The sequence below is a fragment of the Cornus florida genome, unplaced genomic scaffold (genome assembly GCF_030987335.1).
Source record: "Cornus florida cultivar Cherokee Brave unplaced genomic scaffold, ASM3098733v1 CherokeeBrave_3.0.0_Hap2_Chr01, whole genome shotgun sequence".
Classification (NCBI taxonomy): Eukaryota; Viridiplantae; Streptophyta; class Magnoliopsida; order Cornales; family Cornaceae; genus Cornus; species Cornus florida.
Genome location: NW_026775571.1, coordinates 102,977,635 through 102,996,672, shown reverse-complemented (window position 1 = coordinate 102,996,672; position 19,038 = coordinate 102,977,635). Strand labels below are relative to the sequence as shown.

The window sequence follows — 19,038 nt, the reverse complement described above, 5'->3', positions numbered from 1 at the left end:
GGTTGAGAGTTCGAGTCTCACTAGGTTGTGGATGATGGGTGTGTGTGTTTGCTTTAACTTCAAGAAAAAATAAAAAATAAAAAGAAAGAAAGAAAGAAAGATAATTGAAGCAGAGTTTATAATTGTAGCCAGAGAAGACAATTTAGAAGCAAATGAGTTGGCAAAAAGAGGTCAACAATTCTACAACATTTGGGGACATCTTGCGCTCAAGTTGTGTGATGCAGGACAGTGTTTCTCGTTAATGAAGTTTCTATTTCTTCCAATGTATATTCATGATTGTCCTTGTGAAGAATGGCTCATCCCTCATTTGCATGATTTATCTTTCATCTGCGTGTTTTTTCTTACTAAAATATAATAATATATCAGATTCTGAGACTAAAAGATCAACTCATATAGGATGAAGGCATAAATGAAATATGCATTGAAGTATTCCCAACACCAGAAGTGGAAGACACGACTTACCGAAGACCCTTAAATCTTAAAATGCTCTAATTTCATGTAGAAATAAAATATTTTTTCAAAACTTAATTGTTATAACCCCGGAACTGTAATTTAAATATGCAGAACAAAATTACTGAAATTGTTGTGAGATGCACTGGTATGAATTCAATACATCTCAGTTTTTTGTTTTTTTTATTTTCCTGTAACAAGGGGACTCAAGCCTCTGAGACTGAGGTTGAGAGTGTGCTAACCACCTGGCCCACCAAGGGTGCACCACAGTAACTTGATCACATTAGTGGTTACATTCACCAAGGCAACCCCTATGGGATTGCAAGTCTATTAGCTTTCCACTTGGACAACCTAACTAAGGGTATTCGGGTTCACTAAATTATGAACTTCATCATTCTTCACTTTAGAATCCCAAAATCATAAGAGGAAAAGAAAAACAAATTAAACAATCCTTCATCTCAACATTTCACAATTTAAAGGCCTTGATTATTCTAAAATGGCCACGTCAATGTTCCTGCATAAAAAACTCAGGTAAATAAAACAACTGGATTGCTTCTGTTTATAGATTAACCTGAAGGCAATACTTAAAAAAAGCTACACATAGATTCTTTTTAGTCCTGTATAGTTTTTTAATCCTTTTTAATCACCATGAGCAGGGAAAATTCAAGGTAAAAAATGTAAGGATTCAAAAGCGAACTGGTCAAACTGTTATTAACTAGAAAGAAATTGTATGTACGAAGTAAAAGGTTAACACGTCAACAAATTATGAAAATTGGCTTCCCTTTGTTAATATATAGAACTTTTCAATGCATTGTGTCTTCACATGCAATAATAAGCATTCATGAGCTTTAAAAGATGAAAGTAAATATAATGAGCACTGAGATCTAAGAATATCAAGATTAAAACAGATCAGCAAAAGCCAAACACAAATACAGGCAGCCTTATTTGTGCTCAACTTTTGCACACAGGACTCCACTGTCATTCAGGATGACAATGATGTGCATGCAGCAAAAAGTGGATCACAATAACATTACCATATAATCCTACTCCCACAAAAACACATCTGGGGAATCCCAGCTAATAAACGTACATATTACTTCCCTCCTTCAAGATTGAGTTGGGTATATCTCCGCTTAACATGTTGCCACTTAAAAACCTGCTCAAAGCAACATGATATAGTTAGAACGCAATATAGGAACTCCGGAACATGATGGCATTGTAGCAATGCAGTTGGTAGCATTTCATGGAACTAACAGAAACAATCAATCGCGAATATTGTTGGTAGCTTTAATATGAAGCCAAAGGATTGTTTCATAACAATTTGTTAGCAAGTTTTAGACTCGTAAAATGAAAGTTCAACACAATAACATGATCAAATGCAACCTAAATTTTGGGTGTCATACTTACACGAACTTTAAGGTTCTTGTGTTTATGTCATTTGGAATTTCACCGGTTAACCTGTTAAAACTAACATCCCTATCCAAAACACAAGACAAGAAATACAAGAAAAAGAAAATCAGTTAGAATAATTCATGAGTGTATTTACCAGTGAAGTGTATTTAATGAAAACACTCTAGAAGAAAGACTGGATGTACAAGATTGAGGAACAGAACTTCTGAAGAAAAGAAAAAGAGAAATGGAGATGAAAACCAGTTATTCAGATGCACAGGAGTGAACCAAGATCGCATATTATATTCTACTAAATATCCGAAAGAGAGCGCCAGCCTCTTCACCAAAAATTCAAATAAAAATTTGCCAACTAGAAATCCAGGAAATGGTTTGGACCACTTCTAGAGAAATCAACCACCTCTAAAAATGTTACATAGATTTGTGGACCACAATTGCCTTTGTCAATCCAATTAACCACATAAAACTATAAAACGTCTGGTATGACATTACTAGAAACCATACTTTAAGCCTCCACTTCAAAGAGAAGAGAACCAATTCCTCTATATTGTGGCATGTGTTATTCCAAAAAACCTGGAAATGTTTTTTTTCGCTTGAATACAAAATTAGCTTCTTTATGGTAGATGAATACAATTTTTCCTGTTACAATAGATAAATTGTTCCAACAATCTGTTGTCCACAACAAAATATTAGCAAATTTACATAATATGAAAAGTTTGAAGTTCTTTAGTTTAAAAGAAATTGATGAATTAATTTTGGACTAATAACCCATAGATAAAAGTTTTTAGGAAAAATAACTCTTGATATCCCTTGTAAGAGTTAGCAGGTCAAGCAGCCCTAATGTTTATGCACACTTACAATTTATCCTCATTATATTAGAACATATTAGAAGAAAAAAATTAGAAAATATCAATATGATCAAAAGACCAAAATACCCCAATCTCTTTTCTCCCTTGCTCTTTCCCTCTGTTCACATTTCGACATTCTAAACCAACACCGCCACACCCACCAGTCACCTGCCAAACACACACGCCCTCTATCTATCTATCTCTCCACTACTTCTCTCTCTAAACCATCACCTCCACCACTATCACCTCATTCAACCAGCACCACCTCCTTTCTCTTCTCTCGCACTATTTCTCTCCAAACCGGTTCCTTCTCCATCATCACCTATGTCATGAAAAAGCCTCATTCTTCCTCTACGGCAGGAACAACATTTTCTTGAAGAATAACCAAGCTATTAGACAACTCCTTCCATTCATAATCTTGTATCACTATCTGCCGAAAACCTCATGTTCCCGTGGCTGTCCATCTTTGTGTTCAAGTAGACCTGAGCTGTACGCCCCATAAATCTATTCTCTTTGACTTGCATATTCATCAAACATAAGTCTGTTTCTTTAAGAAATATCAAAATCAAAACCTTAACCTATATTTTGATAGATAGAAGGATGTAGAAATGATTTTGTTGAGTTGAGTTGATGGTAGAGCCTTTTGATTTTTATTCCAATTCAGCATCTACCATTAATTGCCAAACACCTTGTATATTAAAAAATTGTTATATGGAGTATGCATATGTATAGATATATACATATATAAAGAGATACTGAAGTAATGGAGGAATTTTAGTAGAGTCTGCTATTGTTTCAGGTATCAACTTGCCTTCCAATTGGCTGATTGAATAAAGGGGTAGAAATAGTCAAAAACAAAACTCAAATTTTGATTGGAAAAGGAAATCCACTTTTTTCTCTATCTACATTATTCGCTACTAATTTATCTATGTTCTTCCCTTTTTCTCTCCCTTTTTTTTCCTTCTCTTTCTTATTATCTTTCGGGGTTTTAAAGAGAGAAGGAATAAAAGTGGATTGATTTGAGAGAAAGAGAGAGAGGAGGACGTTGGAGGGATGGAGAGGAGCAGTATGAGATGGAGAAAAGAGATGAGAGAAATAAAAAAAATAGTGAAGGAAGGAGAGAGGAGAGAGAAAATTGGTGGAGGAGACGTAGCACTAAGCCAGTAATAATTATAGAGGTATAAGAGGAATGAGAAGATGGAGTTGATCAGCAGCAGTGCTGGTGACTGTCAACAATGTCAGAAAAATTGTTCTCATTTAAAAAAATAATAAAAAAAAAATAATAATAATAAATAATAAAAAATTGATAAAAGTGTCATACATGTAATTTTAGAAGGATGAACAAGGATATTGAAGATGTAAGAAATTCTCTCTCTAAATTGACAAAGTTTCATTACACCTCCAATATTTCGATCCCCTTTTTCCTTCATTTTTCTCCTATTTATAAATTGTTTACAATGTTCTAGAAGATCCTTCACTCATTTCCTCCATTGGGCTTATCATCGAGGCTTTTGTATCAATGGATCCATTCACCTTTCAGGCCTTCAGCTTCACTCTTCGGCATTGGGCTCGCCTCACAAAAAGCTTGATTTGGGCCCAGGTCATTTGCCTAGCCCATTCTTCATCATGTGGGTTAGATCCGGCCCATGCCGCCTTTGGTATCCTCAACTGCCCCCATAATCACTCCCTTATTAATTAGGGTGTGATTATCAGTAGACCTAATGATGACTTAACGGCTAATGATGATTCGACAGCTCGAGACGATCACGTGGGGCATCGAGTGGTCGGTCTCGGAATTAATGTCTTTAAAATTTGAATCGCCTTAACTCCCTGACGTCTTGGTTAGTGGGACCACTTCCCCTTTATATACCATTCCTTCATTTCCTCATCTTCCCTTGTCGTACCCCTCACAAATCATTGTCAATCGATCTCAATTCGTTCTCTCAAGGCAACTCAGATTTTTCTTGTCAAGTTAGGTACTCTTCGGCGAGTTCAGTGAAAGATTCTTCTCCATTCTTTTGCAATATCCCTTGCTGATCTTCATCTTTTCAAGGTTAGTTCTGTTTCTTCCTCTTCTTAAAGTATTTACACATTTTCCCCCAAAGATCATAATCGTCAGCATCATGCCTATAGATCTGGATATTCTGCGTATGAAGCTCCATCTCCCTTCCGATATTCACCTTAGAGAATGTCCCAAAGACGTTACTGTCAGAACTGGTGCCGGTCTTCTTCCCGGCGAAGTCTTGTTTTCCCTTCATCACCTCAACATTATTAGATTCCCCCTTCACCCTTTCTTCTGCTATGTGTTCAATAGGTTAAAACTTTCTCCTCTCCAAGTTAACCCCAATTTCTTTAGGGTTCTATCCGTTTTGTTGCTTCTGAATCGTGACAGAGGCCTCGATCTTGACTTGATTGATCTTCTCCTCTGTTACAAGGTCAGCAAAATCCGGCTAGAGGATGCATATTACCATCTTTACCCTCTTGAAAAGAAATCCATCTGTACAGACAAGCTTAATTCCGAAAAGGGTTGGAAAAAAGGTATTGTTGGCGTTCGGGGTAATTGGTTTGCTCTGGCTGCCAAGGACTATCCTATCCCTACCGCCTTCGGCAAATGCTCCGTGTCTTTGTATAAGAAATTCAAAACTCATAAGACAGACTACCCTTGTGAAACTTGCATTCCTCGATTCTGTTCGTTTCTTTGTAATTTTTTGGGTATCCCGCAGGATAACGAACTTAGTTATAACATTTACAGGGATAGGACCAATTACCTGAAGGACTTCGTTCTAAACGACATCCCTTCCTGTTCGGAACTCCTCACATCCGAGAATTTAAGTGATATATCACTCCTCGGCACCACAATGAGCCAGCTTCGGATTCCATCCTTCAGCAGGAGGAAGGATCCTCCCAGGGTCAATGCTGCTCCTGCGGCTTCTTCTTCTCCAGCTTCGGCATCGTCATCTGCCACCACATAGCACTAGCCCGAACGTGGTGAGCACTACCCCGAACGTGTTGACTGTTTGCCCGATGGCCACCGCTCTACCTGTCAACCGGAACCCCGCCCTTCAAACTCGGAATACCACTGCCCCCATTGCATCCGTTCAGGATAAAGAACGGGGAAAAAGGCCTCAACCTGAGAGTGAAGGTAGCCCTGACAATGTTCTCCTATCAAGGAGGATGCGGACCTCCGGGCCAGGTTTGCCTATCCCCCCTCCAGCTAGGCCAACTGCTCCTTCTGGGTCCGGCACTGCAACCGGCTCCTCCACTAGTGAGGCTCCGTGGACCCCAAATTTGTCCGTGCTGACGGCTCGGTAGTGAAGCCGAGCGAGACCATGTTCAGGGAAGGCCCAGCGGCCATGGTCTATTACAAGAACATGTGGTCTCCTAAAGACATTGAGGTCGCCAAATCTTTGTCCCAGAAGGAGGTCTTCAGCTGTTTTCCCTTTGCAGCCATGGAGGTAATTCCCTGCCCTCCTTCTTATTGCATTTGAATTGCCTTTATATTATAATTCATCTAGTATGCCTTTATGTTTTGCAGATTTTGTTTGGTATGATGGCCATGTAGAAGCAGGTCGAGACTGCCAATGTTAAGGTGCGAAAGTTCGCCAAAGACGTTGAAGTGGGTCACAAAGAGAACAAAATCATCAGCACCAAAAATGCTGAACTCATGGTGCAGCTGGATAAGGCTGAGAAGGAAAGGGATGGTCTGAAGAAGGAAACAGACTCCCTTCAAGACGAAAAAGACGCCCTTCTGATCAAGAAGAGCGTCTGGCAGACCGAGCGTGAAGCGCTCAAGGCCGAAAGAGACAATCTTCAGCGCCTGCTTCATGATGAACAAGCAGAGCGTATGACCTTTGAAAAGAGGGCTCTGGATGAGCGTAATGCCCTGCTCGGTGTCATCGGCAGGGTCAATGGAGAAATGATGGCTCTGCACAGTCGTTTCTCCAGCGCTGGGGCCCTCAAGTATGCCGAAGGATACCGAGAAGGTTTCAACGATCACCTTCCAGCTGAGGGTCAGACAATCTCAGGCACAGGCCCGGATGATGTTGACAAGGAGCTGGGAATTAACCCTCCAGGAGTCTATGCTGATCCAGAGCCCACTCCTGCCGAACACATTTTTGAAGAATGTGATGGGATTGCCTCATCTGGAGTTATCCCTGTTCCTCCTTCCGCTCAGCCTTTAGACATACCTCTTCTCTCTACTGTGGTTCCCCTTATAACTGCCACTGAAGGTGAAACTCAGCAGGATGAAGTGGTGATTCAGCTTGACTCCCCCCCTCACAGGAATGTCATTACCAATGACGGGGAGGGGAATACTAACCATCCTGGGGAGGTTGCCGAGGGTGAGCTTACCAATGACGGGGAGGGGAATATTAACCATTCTGGGGAGGTTGCCGAGGGTGAGCAAGTGAACAAGGAGACAGATAGAACTTGATTGTACCCACCTTATGTATCTCTTTGTAATCTTTCAGCTTATAATGAATGAAAGGAAACTTTTTGGCTATATCTGATCTGAATCTCTGCATCACTTGGTAGTACTTAATAATAGTTTTTGTTTAACACAAGTGTGTGGCCTTCGGCTCATTTTTTTTTTTTTTTTGATAAATAAAATGTGTTAGAAAGCGTTCAAAAGGGGAACGCGTCCCGAGATATACACAAAAAGAATCTATGAACTCAAAGAACCCAAAAAGTCCACAATGTCCTCTAAAGAAGAATAATCCCTCCCCCAACCCCAACAAAAAAGGGTACAAATAATAGAAAATTTCAGCTCTCCAATAGAGGACTCCTTCCCATCAAAAGATCTTCTGTTCCGCTCTTTCCAAAGACTCCACCAAACGCAAAGTGGGGTCACCCTCCAGAAGTCTCTAGCCTAAGCCCCCACCCATTGGCCCCTCCAGATATCTAGCAACCTCGAGAAGTCTGAGGTATGTCTTTTTCATTATTTTTAGTAGGTGTCTGGCGCTCGGCTCGTGGTGCCAGTTGCCACTTATCTTGCTTAGGTGCCTGCCTGGCGTTCGGCTAGAATGCTACTTGCCACTTGGCTTTTTTTCATTATTTTTTAGCTAGTGTTTGGTGTTCGGCTCGTGGTGCCAGTTGCCACTTACTTTGCTTAAGTGTCTGGCGCTCGGCCAGAATGCCACTTGCCACTTGCTTTTTTTTTATTTATTATTTTTTAGCAAGTGTTTGGCGTTCGGCTCGTGGTGCCAATAGCTACTTACTTTGCTTAAGTGCCTGGGGCTCGGCTATAATGCCACTTGGCTTTTTTTATATATATTATTTTTTAGCAAGTGTTTGGCGTTCGGCTCGTGGTGCCAGTTGCCACTTACTTTGCTTATACTCAGTCACCTTGTTTAGAAGAAGATGATACTTTTTTATAAATCTTTCAAAGTTTTGCTCTTTTGCAGGTATACAATTGAAGGTGGACATTGGTTAAACTGAAACTCAATTTTTTTTGATAATACCTTTTCAATGAAGTAACATTCCAAGGCTTGTTTACCAGCCTTCCAGCCATGGACTCTAAGACATATGGCCCCTTTCCGATAACCTCTGCAACTCTATACGGTCCTTCCCATGGTGACACCATTTTCTTAATAATACCAACTTTCCTTTTCAGAACCAAATCACCAGGTGCAAAACCCCTATGCCTCACCTTTCTGTTGTGACTGTTCATGAGCGTTTGTTGATATGATGCGAGCCTTATTGCTGCAGCATTCCTCTTCTCTTCAATCAAGTTGAGGTTGAATTTCAACATATGATCATTCTGCTCCTGATTCCACGCTAAACTCCGAATGGTAGGAACTTGGTGTTCTACCGGTATTACTGCCTCAGTACCATACGCCATGGCGAATGGGCTTTCTCCGTTCGGTCATCTTGGAGTCGTTCTATACGCCCACAGAACGTTCGAGAGTTCATCCAACCACTTCCCTTTCTCTTCTTCAAGCTTCTTCTTTATACAAGCAAAGATCGTTCTGTTTGTGATTTCAGCCTGACCATTCGCCTGTGGGTGGCTGACCGCCGCTAACTTTTGATTAATTCCATATTCGTTCAGCAACTCCCTCACCTGCTTGCTATCAAGGTTAGTCCCATTATCCATGATGACTGACCTCGGCACACTAAATCGGCAAATGATATTGTTCCATATGAAGCGTCTCACATGGGTCTGAGTTACACTGAAATACGGTTCTGCATCCACCCATTTGGTAAAGTACTCTGTTGCAAGCAGAACGTACTTATTTTGCGATCTGGCGGTCGATAACGGGCCAACCACATCCATCCCCCATTGTGCGAAAGGCCATGGTTTGGCCATTATGTGCAAATCTTCTGGTGGTTGGTGGATAAGTGGTCCATGACACTTATTGCACCTTCGCGAAAATTCCTCTGCGTCTCGTGCCATGTTCGGCCAAAAGTAACCATGTGTCATCGCCTTGTGTGCTAGAGACCTTCACCCTGAATGATTGGCACAGACCCTTTCATGGATAGTCCGCAGTATTTGCTGAGCTTCTGCAGGGGTTACACATTTTAAGTATGGTCCTAAATAAGACCTCCTGTAAAGTTGGTTGTGCACTATAGCATACTTTGCGGCATTCGATCTGATCCTTCTTGCTTTATCCCTCTGTTCGGGTAAAACACCATCCCATATATACGTAATGATTGGATCTATTCAACTCAGTTCATATGGTATAACATTCACTTGCCAGGGATCCGAACTTGACGGTTCCTCAAGGATAGAAGGTTGGCATAGCACCCCGATTGGAATCACCCTTACCAATGTTTCACCTGAACTTGACGCACTACAGGCCAACCGATCAGCATCTTCATTATGCTCCCTCGGCAATTGAATGAACCTGACCTGATCGAAGTTTCAAATTTCTTGCATAGCGGCAGAACGGTATGCCTCTATTGTCTCATCCTTTGTTCCATACTCTCCAGTCACTTACCGAATTATTAACTGCGAATCACTGAAGGAAACTAAACTTTTGACCTTTAGCTCCTTGGCCAACCTTAAGCCAGCCAGCAGCGCTTCATACTCTGCTTTATTGTTGGTTGCTCTGAACTCAAGCCTGATCGCTTGGTTCAGCGTAGTGCCTTCTGGTGTTTGTAACTTGATCCGATTCCTGCCCCCATCTGATTTGAGGAGCCATCAACGAAGAACTTCCATGAAGACTCTTCAAGGCATTCATCTGGCTCATCCACATCACATTCCAGTAAGAAATCAGCCACAGCTTGCCCTTTAACAGCCGTTCGGGGCTCATAAGTTATGTCAAAAGAACTAAGCTCTATTGCCCACTTCGTCATTCGTCCGGACAAATCGGGCTTATGCAGGATCACCCTTATAGGAAATGTTGTCAGGACGACTATAGGATGAGACTTGAAGTAATGCCTGAGATTCCTTTTTGCGTTTACCAAGGACAAGATCACTCGTTCGGCCGTCGAGTACCTTCTCTCTAGCTCGGTCAACGTTTTGCTCACATAGAAAACAGGGAATTGCTTACCCTCGGCACAGCGTATCAGCACACCACTGGTCAGGAGTAACCAAGTCATCCTCCCTAGGTCTCTTCTCTGCCTTCCAGGAGGTCTGATGCTGCGTAGGAACTTGCTTCTGCCGTATCTTCTCTTTGGACTTCTCTTCCGTGGAGATGATAAATGTCTTCCTAGCATTAGCTGCTTCTTCCTCTTCCAGGCGCACGAAACCATCAGCTCTCTCATTTAGCTCGTCCATTGTCTTCGGCGTGTTCACCACCAGACTGGTATGAAACGATGTCCCTCGGGTCATAGCTAACTTGAACGCCTGAACCGCTGTGGAAGGATGGCACTCTATCACCATGCTCTTGGCTAGGTTAAACCTGGTAAGAAAAGCTTAGAGACGTTCATCGTCATGTTGTTTCATGGTGAACAAGCTAGAGATATCTTTTGCCGGGCGCTTATTCCCATAGTATTGGCTTATGAACCGATCACACAAGCTACGGAAGCTGTCCGCTGAGCCCCTCGGTAGGTTCTTAAACCAGTTAAGCGCCGGTCCAGCTAAACTTGTAGGAAAACATTTGCACATCAATGAATCATTCTCTGCGTTCAGTGCCATCTTCAACTGAATGTGATATATATGATCAATTGAATCGGTCATTCCGTCGAACAGAATGAAAACAGGCATGGAAAACTTCCTCGGGCTTGGAGCATTCAGGATCTCGTCAATAAATGGCGAATCAACTGTCCGTGCTGCCGAATGGAGGGCCTCATTCTCTCTTTCAAACCTCGTGACAACTCTTTGATCTGTCGATCTTCTTTCCGAACTCCTATAATCATATGTGGCCATTGAAGGCCGATAAGGTGGATCGAACGACCTTTCCTCAGTGAACTTTCTTTGCCACGGCGAGTTAATCTTGTGACAATCAAACTCCATATCTTGTTCGTGGTTGTGCCTTTCCTGTTGCGGATTGAAAGCTGTATTTTCGTCCCGCCGGATATGCTCACGATGTGGATCGAGATGTACAGATCCTTCTCCATCCTCAGCTCGACGAGCGTTTGGCGGTAAATTCTCCATCCTAACCTCCTCGCGGTGGAGATTGACGTAGTTATCTCCTTCTTGCTCACCTTGATGTGCGTCATTAGGTCGCACGCCTCTTTCACCCACTGGAGGCGGTCGCGGCACAACCGGAACCTCTCGGCGTTCCATTCCAGCTCTCAGCTCTGCATTTTCTTTTCTTAGTGTCTCGATCATGTTCATCAGTTCATCAAGCTTCATCTGCAGGTTATTCTCCACTGGATTCAAACTCCCTTCTCCGATCATCATTCCGGATCGTAGCAAAGTCATCAACCGCAAATTTCTGATCAGATCTGAATTTTGCCAATGTTGACGCTCCAGATCTAGATCTGGATTCTAGCTCAGCTGAATTTTGATCGCGATGAACCAGATCTGAGTTGCTCCGGCGACGAACTTGCCAAATTCAACAATATCAGCAACTTTCAACCGCACAGCTCTCCAAAGCAAGCACAAATCAGAACTGCGTAGATTGAACGCCAACTTCTCCGATCACGATTTCGCCGATCTTGATTCCGCCTTCAACGACCAGGCTTCATCTTCACGCACTACACTACTAGATCAAATCAATCCGAGTGAATCATCAATGAACTCTCATCGTTTCCCACAGAAGGCGCCAATTGAAGATGCAAGAAATTTTCTCTCTCTAAATTGACAGAGTTTCATTACACCTCCAATATTTCGATTCCCTTTTTCCTTCATTTTTCTCCTATTTATAGATTATTTACAATGTTCTAGAAGATCCTTCACTCATTTCCTCCATTGGGCTTATCATCGAGGCTTTTGTATCAATGGATCCATTCACCTTTCAGGCCTTCAGCTTCACTCTTCAGCATTGGGCTCGCCTCACAAAAAGCTTGATTTGGGCCCAGGTCATTTGCCTGGCCCATTCTTCATCATGTGGGTTAGATACGGCCCATGCCGCCTTTGGTATCCTCAGATATAAAGTATTTTTTTTTATCAAAACAAAGGACAAAATAGACATTTTACAAAAACTTCTTTAGGGGAGGTCAGAGAGTCAACAAAATCACAGGGACGTTGACCAAAAATTTCAAAAGTTCCATCTACAGGTTATCAGTCCAAACCTCAAGGAAGTCGGAGTAGTTTGCGTTAAACAAAAACATGTTAGAAGTATTACTTACTATTTTATGCACTGTACAGGTTTAGTGCAGGTAACTGCATGTGCCTTGCATCAGCTACTAGAATTCAACATTGAATTATTTCATTAATGCATTTTTCTATCGAGGCCTCACTTGATTCATTTTTTACCATCTTGGGAAACCATTTAATTGGCCTGATTTTTAACTTCACTCCCACACTAAGATGCCCTCAACCCCAGCCCACCTCACCTCGGGAAAATGAAAAAAGAAAACTACATTTTCACAAGAGGCTAGTTAACTGGCAAAAGTTTTTGCAGTTCAAAAGAATTGACAAAAGCAACATTGGAGCTCCTTTGAAGCAAGTTGAAGGTTTAGGTACTCAACCGAGCAATTGAGAGACCGATTTAAGGAAAATATAATGTAGATATTCCTATTATATTTAGCCAAAGTAATCATTATAGACATGTAGTCAAACTATACATTGACGAAAATGATGAAACCCAATAAATAAAATTCAAACACCAAAAATTTACAGGTTCTACTTACAACATTTGCAGGTTCTTCATTATCCAAATGTATGGGGGGACTTCTCCAGAAATGTTGCAGTTTCTCAGAACCCTAATCCATAAAATTAATCACAATGAAGACTGGCATTTTATCCAACGTATGCCTAAAAATATCAGTAACATATATCAGTCTACATACAGTCGTACTAAGCCTTCAGTGTTGCTCAGATTGGGAAATCCCTGATTCATCCCATTTATGTCACTAATCCTCCTGTTTAAAGAGATACCACAATAAGCAGATAGATCCCTTCAACAGTAGATTAAACAATTGATGAGCAAAATAAAACAAAGCATGAGGAGGATCGATACTCACAATTCAGTTAACTTGTCCAGAAGAGATATGTTCGAAGGAATGGGTCCCTCCAGTCCACTTCCATGCATTTCTCTTCATTGAAGCAAATGTGAATTAAATTTTAAAAAAGATGATGCAAAACCTATGTGCTTGTGCTAAATTCTCAAAAGACACTTTTGGGTAGACAAGTAGCTTACAATCTTTGAAGTTTTTTCCAGTTCTGTATAAAATCCGGTATTGTTCCATTGAAGTTGTTATCGTTTATCCTACTGCATTGTGTAAGAGAATGGTGCTGAACTGACACTATTGAAATTACTGTAAGAAATCAAAGAAAATGTTACAGAAGCTTACAAATCGGTTAAATTTCTTAGCCCAGAAAATTCCACTGGTAGCTTTCCCGTCAAGTGATTGGAGGACAACATCCTTCATTCAAATATTATGTTGCAAAACCAAAAGTTAAATGTTTTCCATTTCTCACAAACTTAATTCAGGGATTAAACCATAAGAAGAAGAAAAAAGCGAGATGACTTACAAAGTTTCCAAGTTAAGTAATTTTCCAAGCTCAGGAGGAACAGTCCCAGAAAATTGATTTGCTTCAAGGCTCCTGATTAAAAATCTCCTTCAATATTACTAAAAGAGCAGAATAGGAATACAATATTCAAATTATTTTACAATACACTGAATGCATGGAGGAAAGATAACATGTTCTACGAAACATTAGCTTGAGTGGTATCTCCTCCCCCTCCCAAAAAGGAGGTTGAGGATTCAAGTCCCAACTGGGACCGAGTGTGTCTTACCTATTAAAAAAAAGGAAGACACCCGACTATTTCAGTTTCAAAAGAAACAAGAACACAAATGAGATAAAAGATCTACTCAGTTCATAGACTTCTATCACCATGACAGTCCAAAAAGAAATTGGATAAACCAAAGCTGATGACTTACAGGTATGTGAGATTGGTAAAATTTCCCAACTCTTTTGGGATTTCCCCTGATAAGCGGTTGGCGAGAACAGAGCTACATCAACAATTGCATGACCGAATTTACGAAATGAGAAACTTATGAATACTGACTTCTTCACAAAGAGGAAAAACATAAAGCTTACATTGAATTCAATTGTAATGAAGCCCACTCACGTGGTATGGTACCATTAAGGTAATTATAAGCAAAATCACTACAAATGAGATAAAGATGGAACAAGAATCAGTATACTAGAATTTTATTTCGTAACTAGGGTACCATATAAGAAACTGCTGCAGTTCAAATTCTAACATGACAACTGGCACTTGCGAAGGCTCTTACATTTTTTGGATATAAGGAAGATTCACCAGTTCAGGTGGAAGCACACCAGGAAGACTATATTTCTTAAGCGCACTGCAAACATGATAATTTTTGTTCAATTGTTAGGCCAAAAACAATTATAGAACCTATGCTTATATGTTATAGAAATCTTCCCTTTAAATATTCTTTATTTATTTTTGCAGTAACAATAACCTTTAAGGTTGTTTTAGAGGTTTCTCTTGGAACATAGAGCTTGTCTTAACTTCTGGGATGTGATAAACAGAAAAAAGAAATGACAGAGTAAGAAGAATAAAAAAGAAAGAGGGAGTCATACAAAGACAGAAAAAGGTGAGGAGTAGGGTGGAGAGAGAAAGTAACTACGTTTATCCAGGTTCTCGATTTTAACTACGACTGTTACCTTCCAATTGCATTATATTTTACCACTTCATTTCTTAATTTAAAGTGGTTTGGATGGTGTTCAAAATATCTAAAAACACGTCAGGAGATACAGGAGTTACAGAATCATATGTACCATGATTGCATAGAAAAGTTAAAGCAACATATTCAGTAATAAGATGAAGAATCTATACATGCTTACGACGTGACAAACGGTGTTGTTCTCATACTGGCAATCACATTCAACATTGCGTTCAGAACCACTAGGTGCCTGTGTCCCAGCCACCATTTCAAGTTGGCAAGAATCAGCGTTGAACTTCAAATATGTTGCACCCATTGTAGTGAGAATTTGCTGAAGCACATACACTAAATGACACACATGAAAGAAATTGGCATCAAATAATGAATCTATGTTGTATGATGTGAACTTAAATAACTCAATGGAGAGGAAAATTATGTTTCAAGGATATTATTAGATGCAAGGAAAAAATAGCAAAATTTCATAGATTTTCAAATTTTAACCATCTTTCAAACTCGTCCAATTGGATAAAAAATCCTTCATTATAGTCCTCAAGCTGGTTAGACTCGATATAAGCTGGCTAGTTCTGAGCAGCTCCTTCAATAGATATAAACAGCTTCATGTTACCTTACTTAGCATTTCCAATCTTAGGATGTAGGTAGCTAACTTCACAGTCCACCACTCCAATAGACTAGTCCTAATATTTTTTAAATGCATTGATTTTAACATGTGATTAGAACTTTTCGCAAAAACAAGAACTTGAGTGAACAATAATAGATACAGCATGTTGAACAGGGGCTATAGTATAACTCAACACCAGGACAATTGGAAGTTAACATTTATGGAAAAATGAAGTAAAAATTTCTCCACATCCATTTCCTTCAAAAAGTTACTGGAAACAACATAATACATCAATGATTTCAGGTATAGATTGGAACTAAAATGCACTATGAGATTGGGGCGTGGGAGAAACAAGGCTGAAGATGCAAGGAATTCATTTCCATTTTTTCTCTCTGGAATTCTTACACTTCAACAGAATCATCCCCATCTCTATCCTTTACTTCCCATATTTATAGGTACTTACAAACACTAATGGATTGCTAGATCTGGGCCCGTTCCTCTGTGGGTTTTGGTCATCTTTAATGGGCTATTCGCGTTCGGCCCATATGGCAGCATTTCACTATGGGCTGGACCCAGCTGCTCGGACCGGATGCCATGTTCGCGGGTCATATCCGGCCCATGTCACTTCTGGCTTCCTCAACTGCCCCCATAATTACTCCCTATTTAATTAGGGGGTAATTATCAAAGGCGTCTCATCATGACGTTGACGGCTCGAGAAACTCTTATGGGGAAATGGGCGGTCGGATCCGGAATCAATGTTCCGGGATTCGATAAACTTCTCGCCTCCCTGACGCTTCGGCCCTCGGGTCCACTTCGCCTTTATAAGGCTCTAGAATGCCACTTCATGCCTTTTTACCGTCTCCATCTCTCTCCATCATCAGTCAAATCTCTCGCTCATCTTTTTAGAACAGTGCTAAATTTCCTCCGGTGAAATTCTTCAAGAGTCATTCTTCCAGCGATCTTGCAGTGCTCTTTGCTGCTTTCTACCCCAGAGGTTAGTCTTGTTCCTTTTTACTTTCGGTAGACTTCTTTTTACTCTTTTAGATCCTTCATTCGCTTTCACCATGGTTGTAGATCTGGATGTTCTTCGTATGAGACTTAGACTTCCTGACGACATCCAAGTTAGGGTTTGCCCTAGAGATGTTAATATTATGACCGGTGCCGGCCTTCTTCCCGGCAAGGTTTTATTTACTAACCTTCAACTAAATGTCGTTAGGTTCCCTCTGCATCCCTTTTTTAACTATGTTTTCAATAGACTGGGGATATCCCCTCTGCAGGTAAACCCAAATTTCCTTAGAATCATATCCGTTATGTTACTACTGATTCGTGACAGAGGTCTGGATCTTTGACCTCATAGAGCTACCGCTGGGCTCCAGAGAGAGAATGAAGCACTCCGATCCGCGGCTCGGACAGTTGATTCACCATTTACTGATGAGATCCTGAATGCTCCGCATCCAAGGAAGTTTGCCATGCCAGTCTTTATTCTGTTTGACGGAACAACTGATCCGATCGATCATGTATACCATATCCAGTTGAAGATGGCTCTGAATACGGAGAACGACTCTTTAATGTGCAAATGTTTCCCTACAAGTCTAGCCAGACCGGTGCTTAGCTGGTTCAAGAACTTGCCTAGGGGCTCGATTGATAGCTTCCGAAACCTGTGCGATCGGTTCATAAGCCAGTACTATGGGAACAAGCGTCCGCCGAAGGACATCTCGAGCCTATTTACAGTGAAACAGCACAAAGATGAACGTCTCCAGGCTTTTCTCACCAGGTTTAACCTCGCTAAGAGTATGGTGATTGAGTGCCACCCTTCTATAGCGGTTCAAGCCTTCAAGTTGGCCATGACACGTGGCACTCCGTTCCATACCAGTCTGGTAGTGAACACGCCGACGACTATGGATGAACTCAATGAAAGGGCCGATGGCTTTGTGCGCCTGGAAGAAGAGGAGGCAGCCAATGCTCGGACAGCGTCGGTCGTGTCGACCGAGGAAAAGTCCAAGGCAAAGATCAGGCAAAAGCAAGCTCAGCCGCAACGTCAGACCTCCTGGAAGGCAGAAAAGAGGTGCAGGGAGGAAGAGCTAATCACTCAGTTGAAGGTCACTCTGGCGAGGCTATATCAGGAGAACAAAGATAAGTTTTATCCACCACTGCCAATTAGGCAACCCCTCGAACAGAGGGATCAGACTAAACATTGTGCTTTCCATTCCGATTTCGGTCATCAGACTAACGAATGCAGGAATTTGAGAAGGCAAGTGGAGATGTTGATAGCTAGAGGGGAGTTCGCGAGTTATGTCCAAGGCTCGGCGATAGAGCAGAACCGACCGATGGAACAAGTAAAAAGAAGTCAGAAGCAAAGCTCCCACAATTCACAGCCAGTTCGTATAATCAATGCTATTCACGGTCGACCCGAGCCTAGCGAAGACTCAGATGAGCTACTCCGAACGCGCCTACGGCAGGCGCAGATGAAGAAAAGGGCCAGCAGTGCGAATACTCTGCACCAACAGATCACATCGATACAGATAAAGTTCGACAGGACAGACCTGCTGCGTGTTCAAATCCCCCATGAAGATCCGTTGGTAGTCAGCTTGACAGTGGCGAACTGCCTGGTGCGCAGAGTTCTGATCGATCCCGGAAGTAGTGCGAATGTCATGCCAAGGGACACATTTGATCGGCTCGAGATTAAGCCAGAGAGGCTCAAGCCCACTGGAAATCCCCTGTTAGGATTTGATGGTAAGAGGGTGGAGCCCATCGGTATAGTGGAAGTAGAAGTTCAAGCTGCAGAACGAGCTCTTATGGAAACTTTTGTGGTTGTGGAGATTCACCCCTCGTACAATCTCCTGATGGGAAGAGGATGGATTCACAGAGTCCAAGGTGTGCCCTCAACTCTGCATCAGGTCATGAGGTGCCTCGGACCCGATGGAAATAAGGTGATAGACATTCATGGGGATCAGGTTGCAGCCAAAGAGTGTTATTCCGTCACATTAAAATATGCTGGGAAAGGGAAGGCGCCCATCCGTTCGGCGAGCCCAAGATAGCAATTACAGGAACCTCCACCCAAGCAGAATAGGGTGGAGGAGCCAGTTGACTTGACTGAAGAGCCCCTTCTGGATGTGCAGATCAATCAGTCCAAGCCAGAGCAAACTACCAGAGTAGGAGCAAGACTGACCAGGGAAGAGCAGCAGGAGCTAATTGACTTCTTGTCTCACAATGCCGATGTATTTGCATGGAGTCGCCTAGACATGCCTGGAATTAATCCCTCCGTATCCTGTCATTCCTTGAATATCAATCCCAATTTCAAACCAGTAAAGCAGAAGCAACGAAGGTTTGCTCCAGAACGTAACCAGATCATAGCCGAGGAGGTTGATAGGCTGCTCGATGCGGGATTCATCAGAGAAGTGCACTATCCTGATTGGTTGTCCAACGTCGTTGTCGTGCAGAAGAAGAATGGGAAATGGCGAGTATGCATTGATTTCACCAATTTGAACAAAGCCTGTCCGAAGGATAGCTTCCCGCTGCCTAAGATTG

The 19,038-nt window shown here is 41.7% G+C and overlaps 1 protein-coding gene across 3 annotated transcripts in view; it reads right to left on the bottom strand.

Annotated features, from left to right (window-relative positions):
• LOC132310395 (probable LRR receptor-like serine/threonine-protein kinase RFK1) overlaps positions 1 to 19,038 on the bottom strand; it is a 39,372-nt gene that overhangs the window by 11,299 nt on the left and 9,035 nt on the right. For all 3 annotated transcript variants that reach the window (XR_009482604.1, XM_059808574.1, XM_059808579.1), the window contains 12 exons: positions 15,065 to 15,236; positions 14,496 to 14,567; positions 14,299 to 14,367; positions 14,139 to 14,210; positions 13,729 to 13,800; positions 13,548 to 13,619; positions 13,394 to 13,465; positions 13,218 to 13,289; positions 13,044 to 13,115; positions 12,885 to 12,956; positions 1,858 to 1,926; positions 1,541 to 1,606 (listed from right to left, as the gene is read on the bottom strand). Coding sequence is in view for 2 of the 3 variants with exons in the window: in XM_059808574.1 (XP_059664557.1) it covers positions 1,541 to 1,606; positions 1,858 to 1,926; positions 12,885 to 12,956; positions 13,044 to 13,115; positions 13,218 to 13,289; positions 13,394 to 13,465; positions 13,548 to 13,619; positions 13,729 to 13,800; positions 14,139 to 14,210; positions 14,299 to 14,367; positions 14,496 to 14,567; positions 15,065 to 15,236 (952 nt within the window). In the remaining variant the exon portion in view is untranslated. The remainder of the gene's footprint in view (positions 1 to 1,540; positions 1,607 to 1,857; positions 1,927 to 12,884; positions 12,957 to 13,043; positions 13,116 to 13,217; positions 13,290 to 13,393; positions 13,466 to 13,547; positions 13,620 to 13,728; positions 13,801 to 14,138; positions 14,211 to 14,298; positions 14,368 to 14,495; positions 14,568 to 15,064; positions 15,237 to 19,038) is intronic.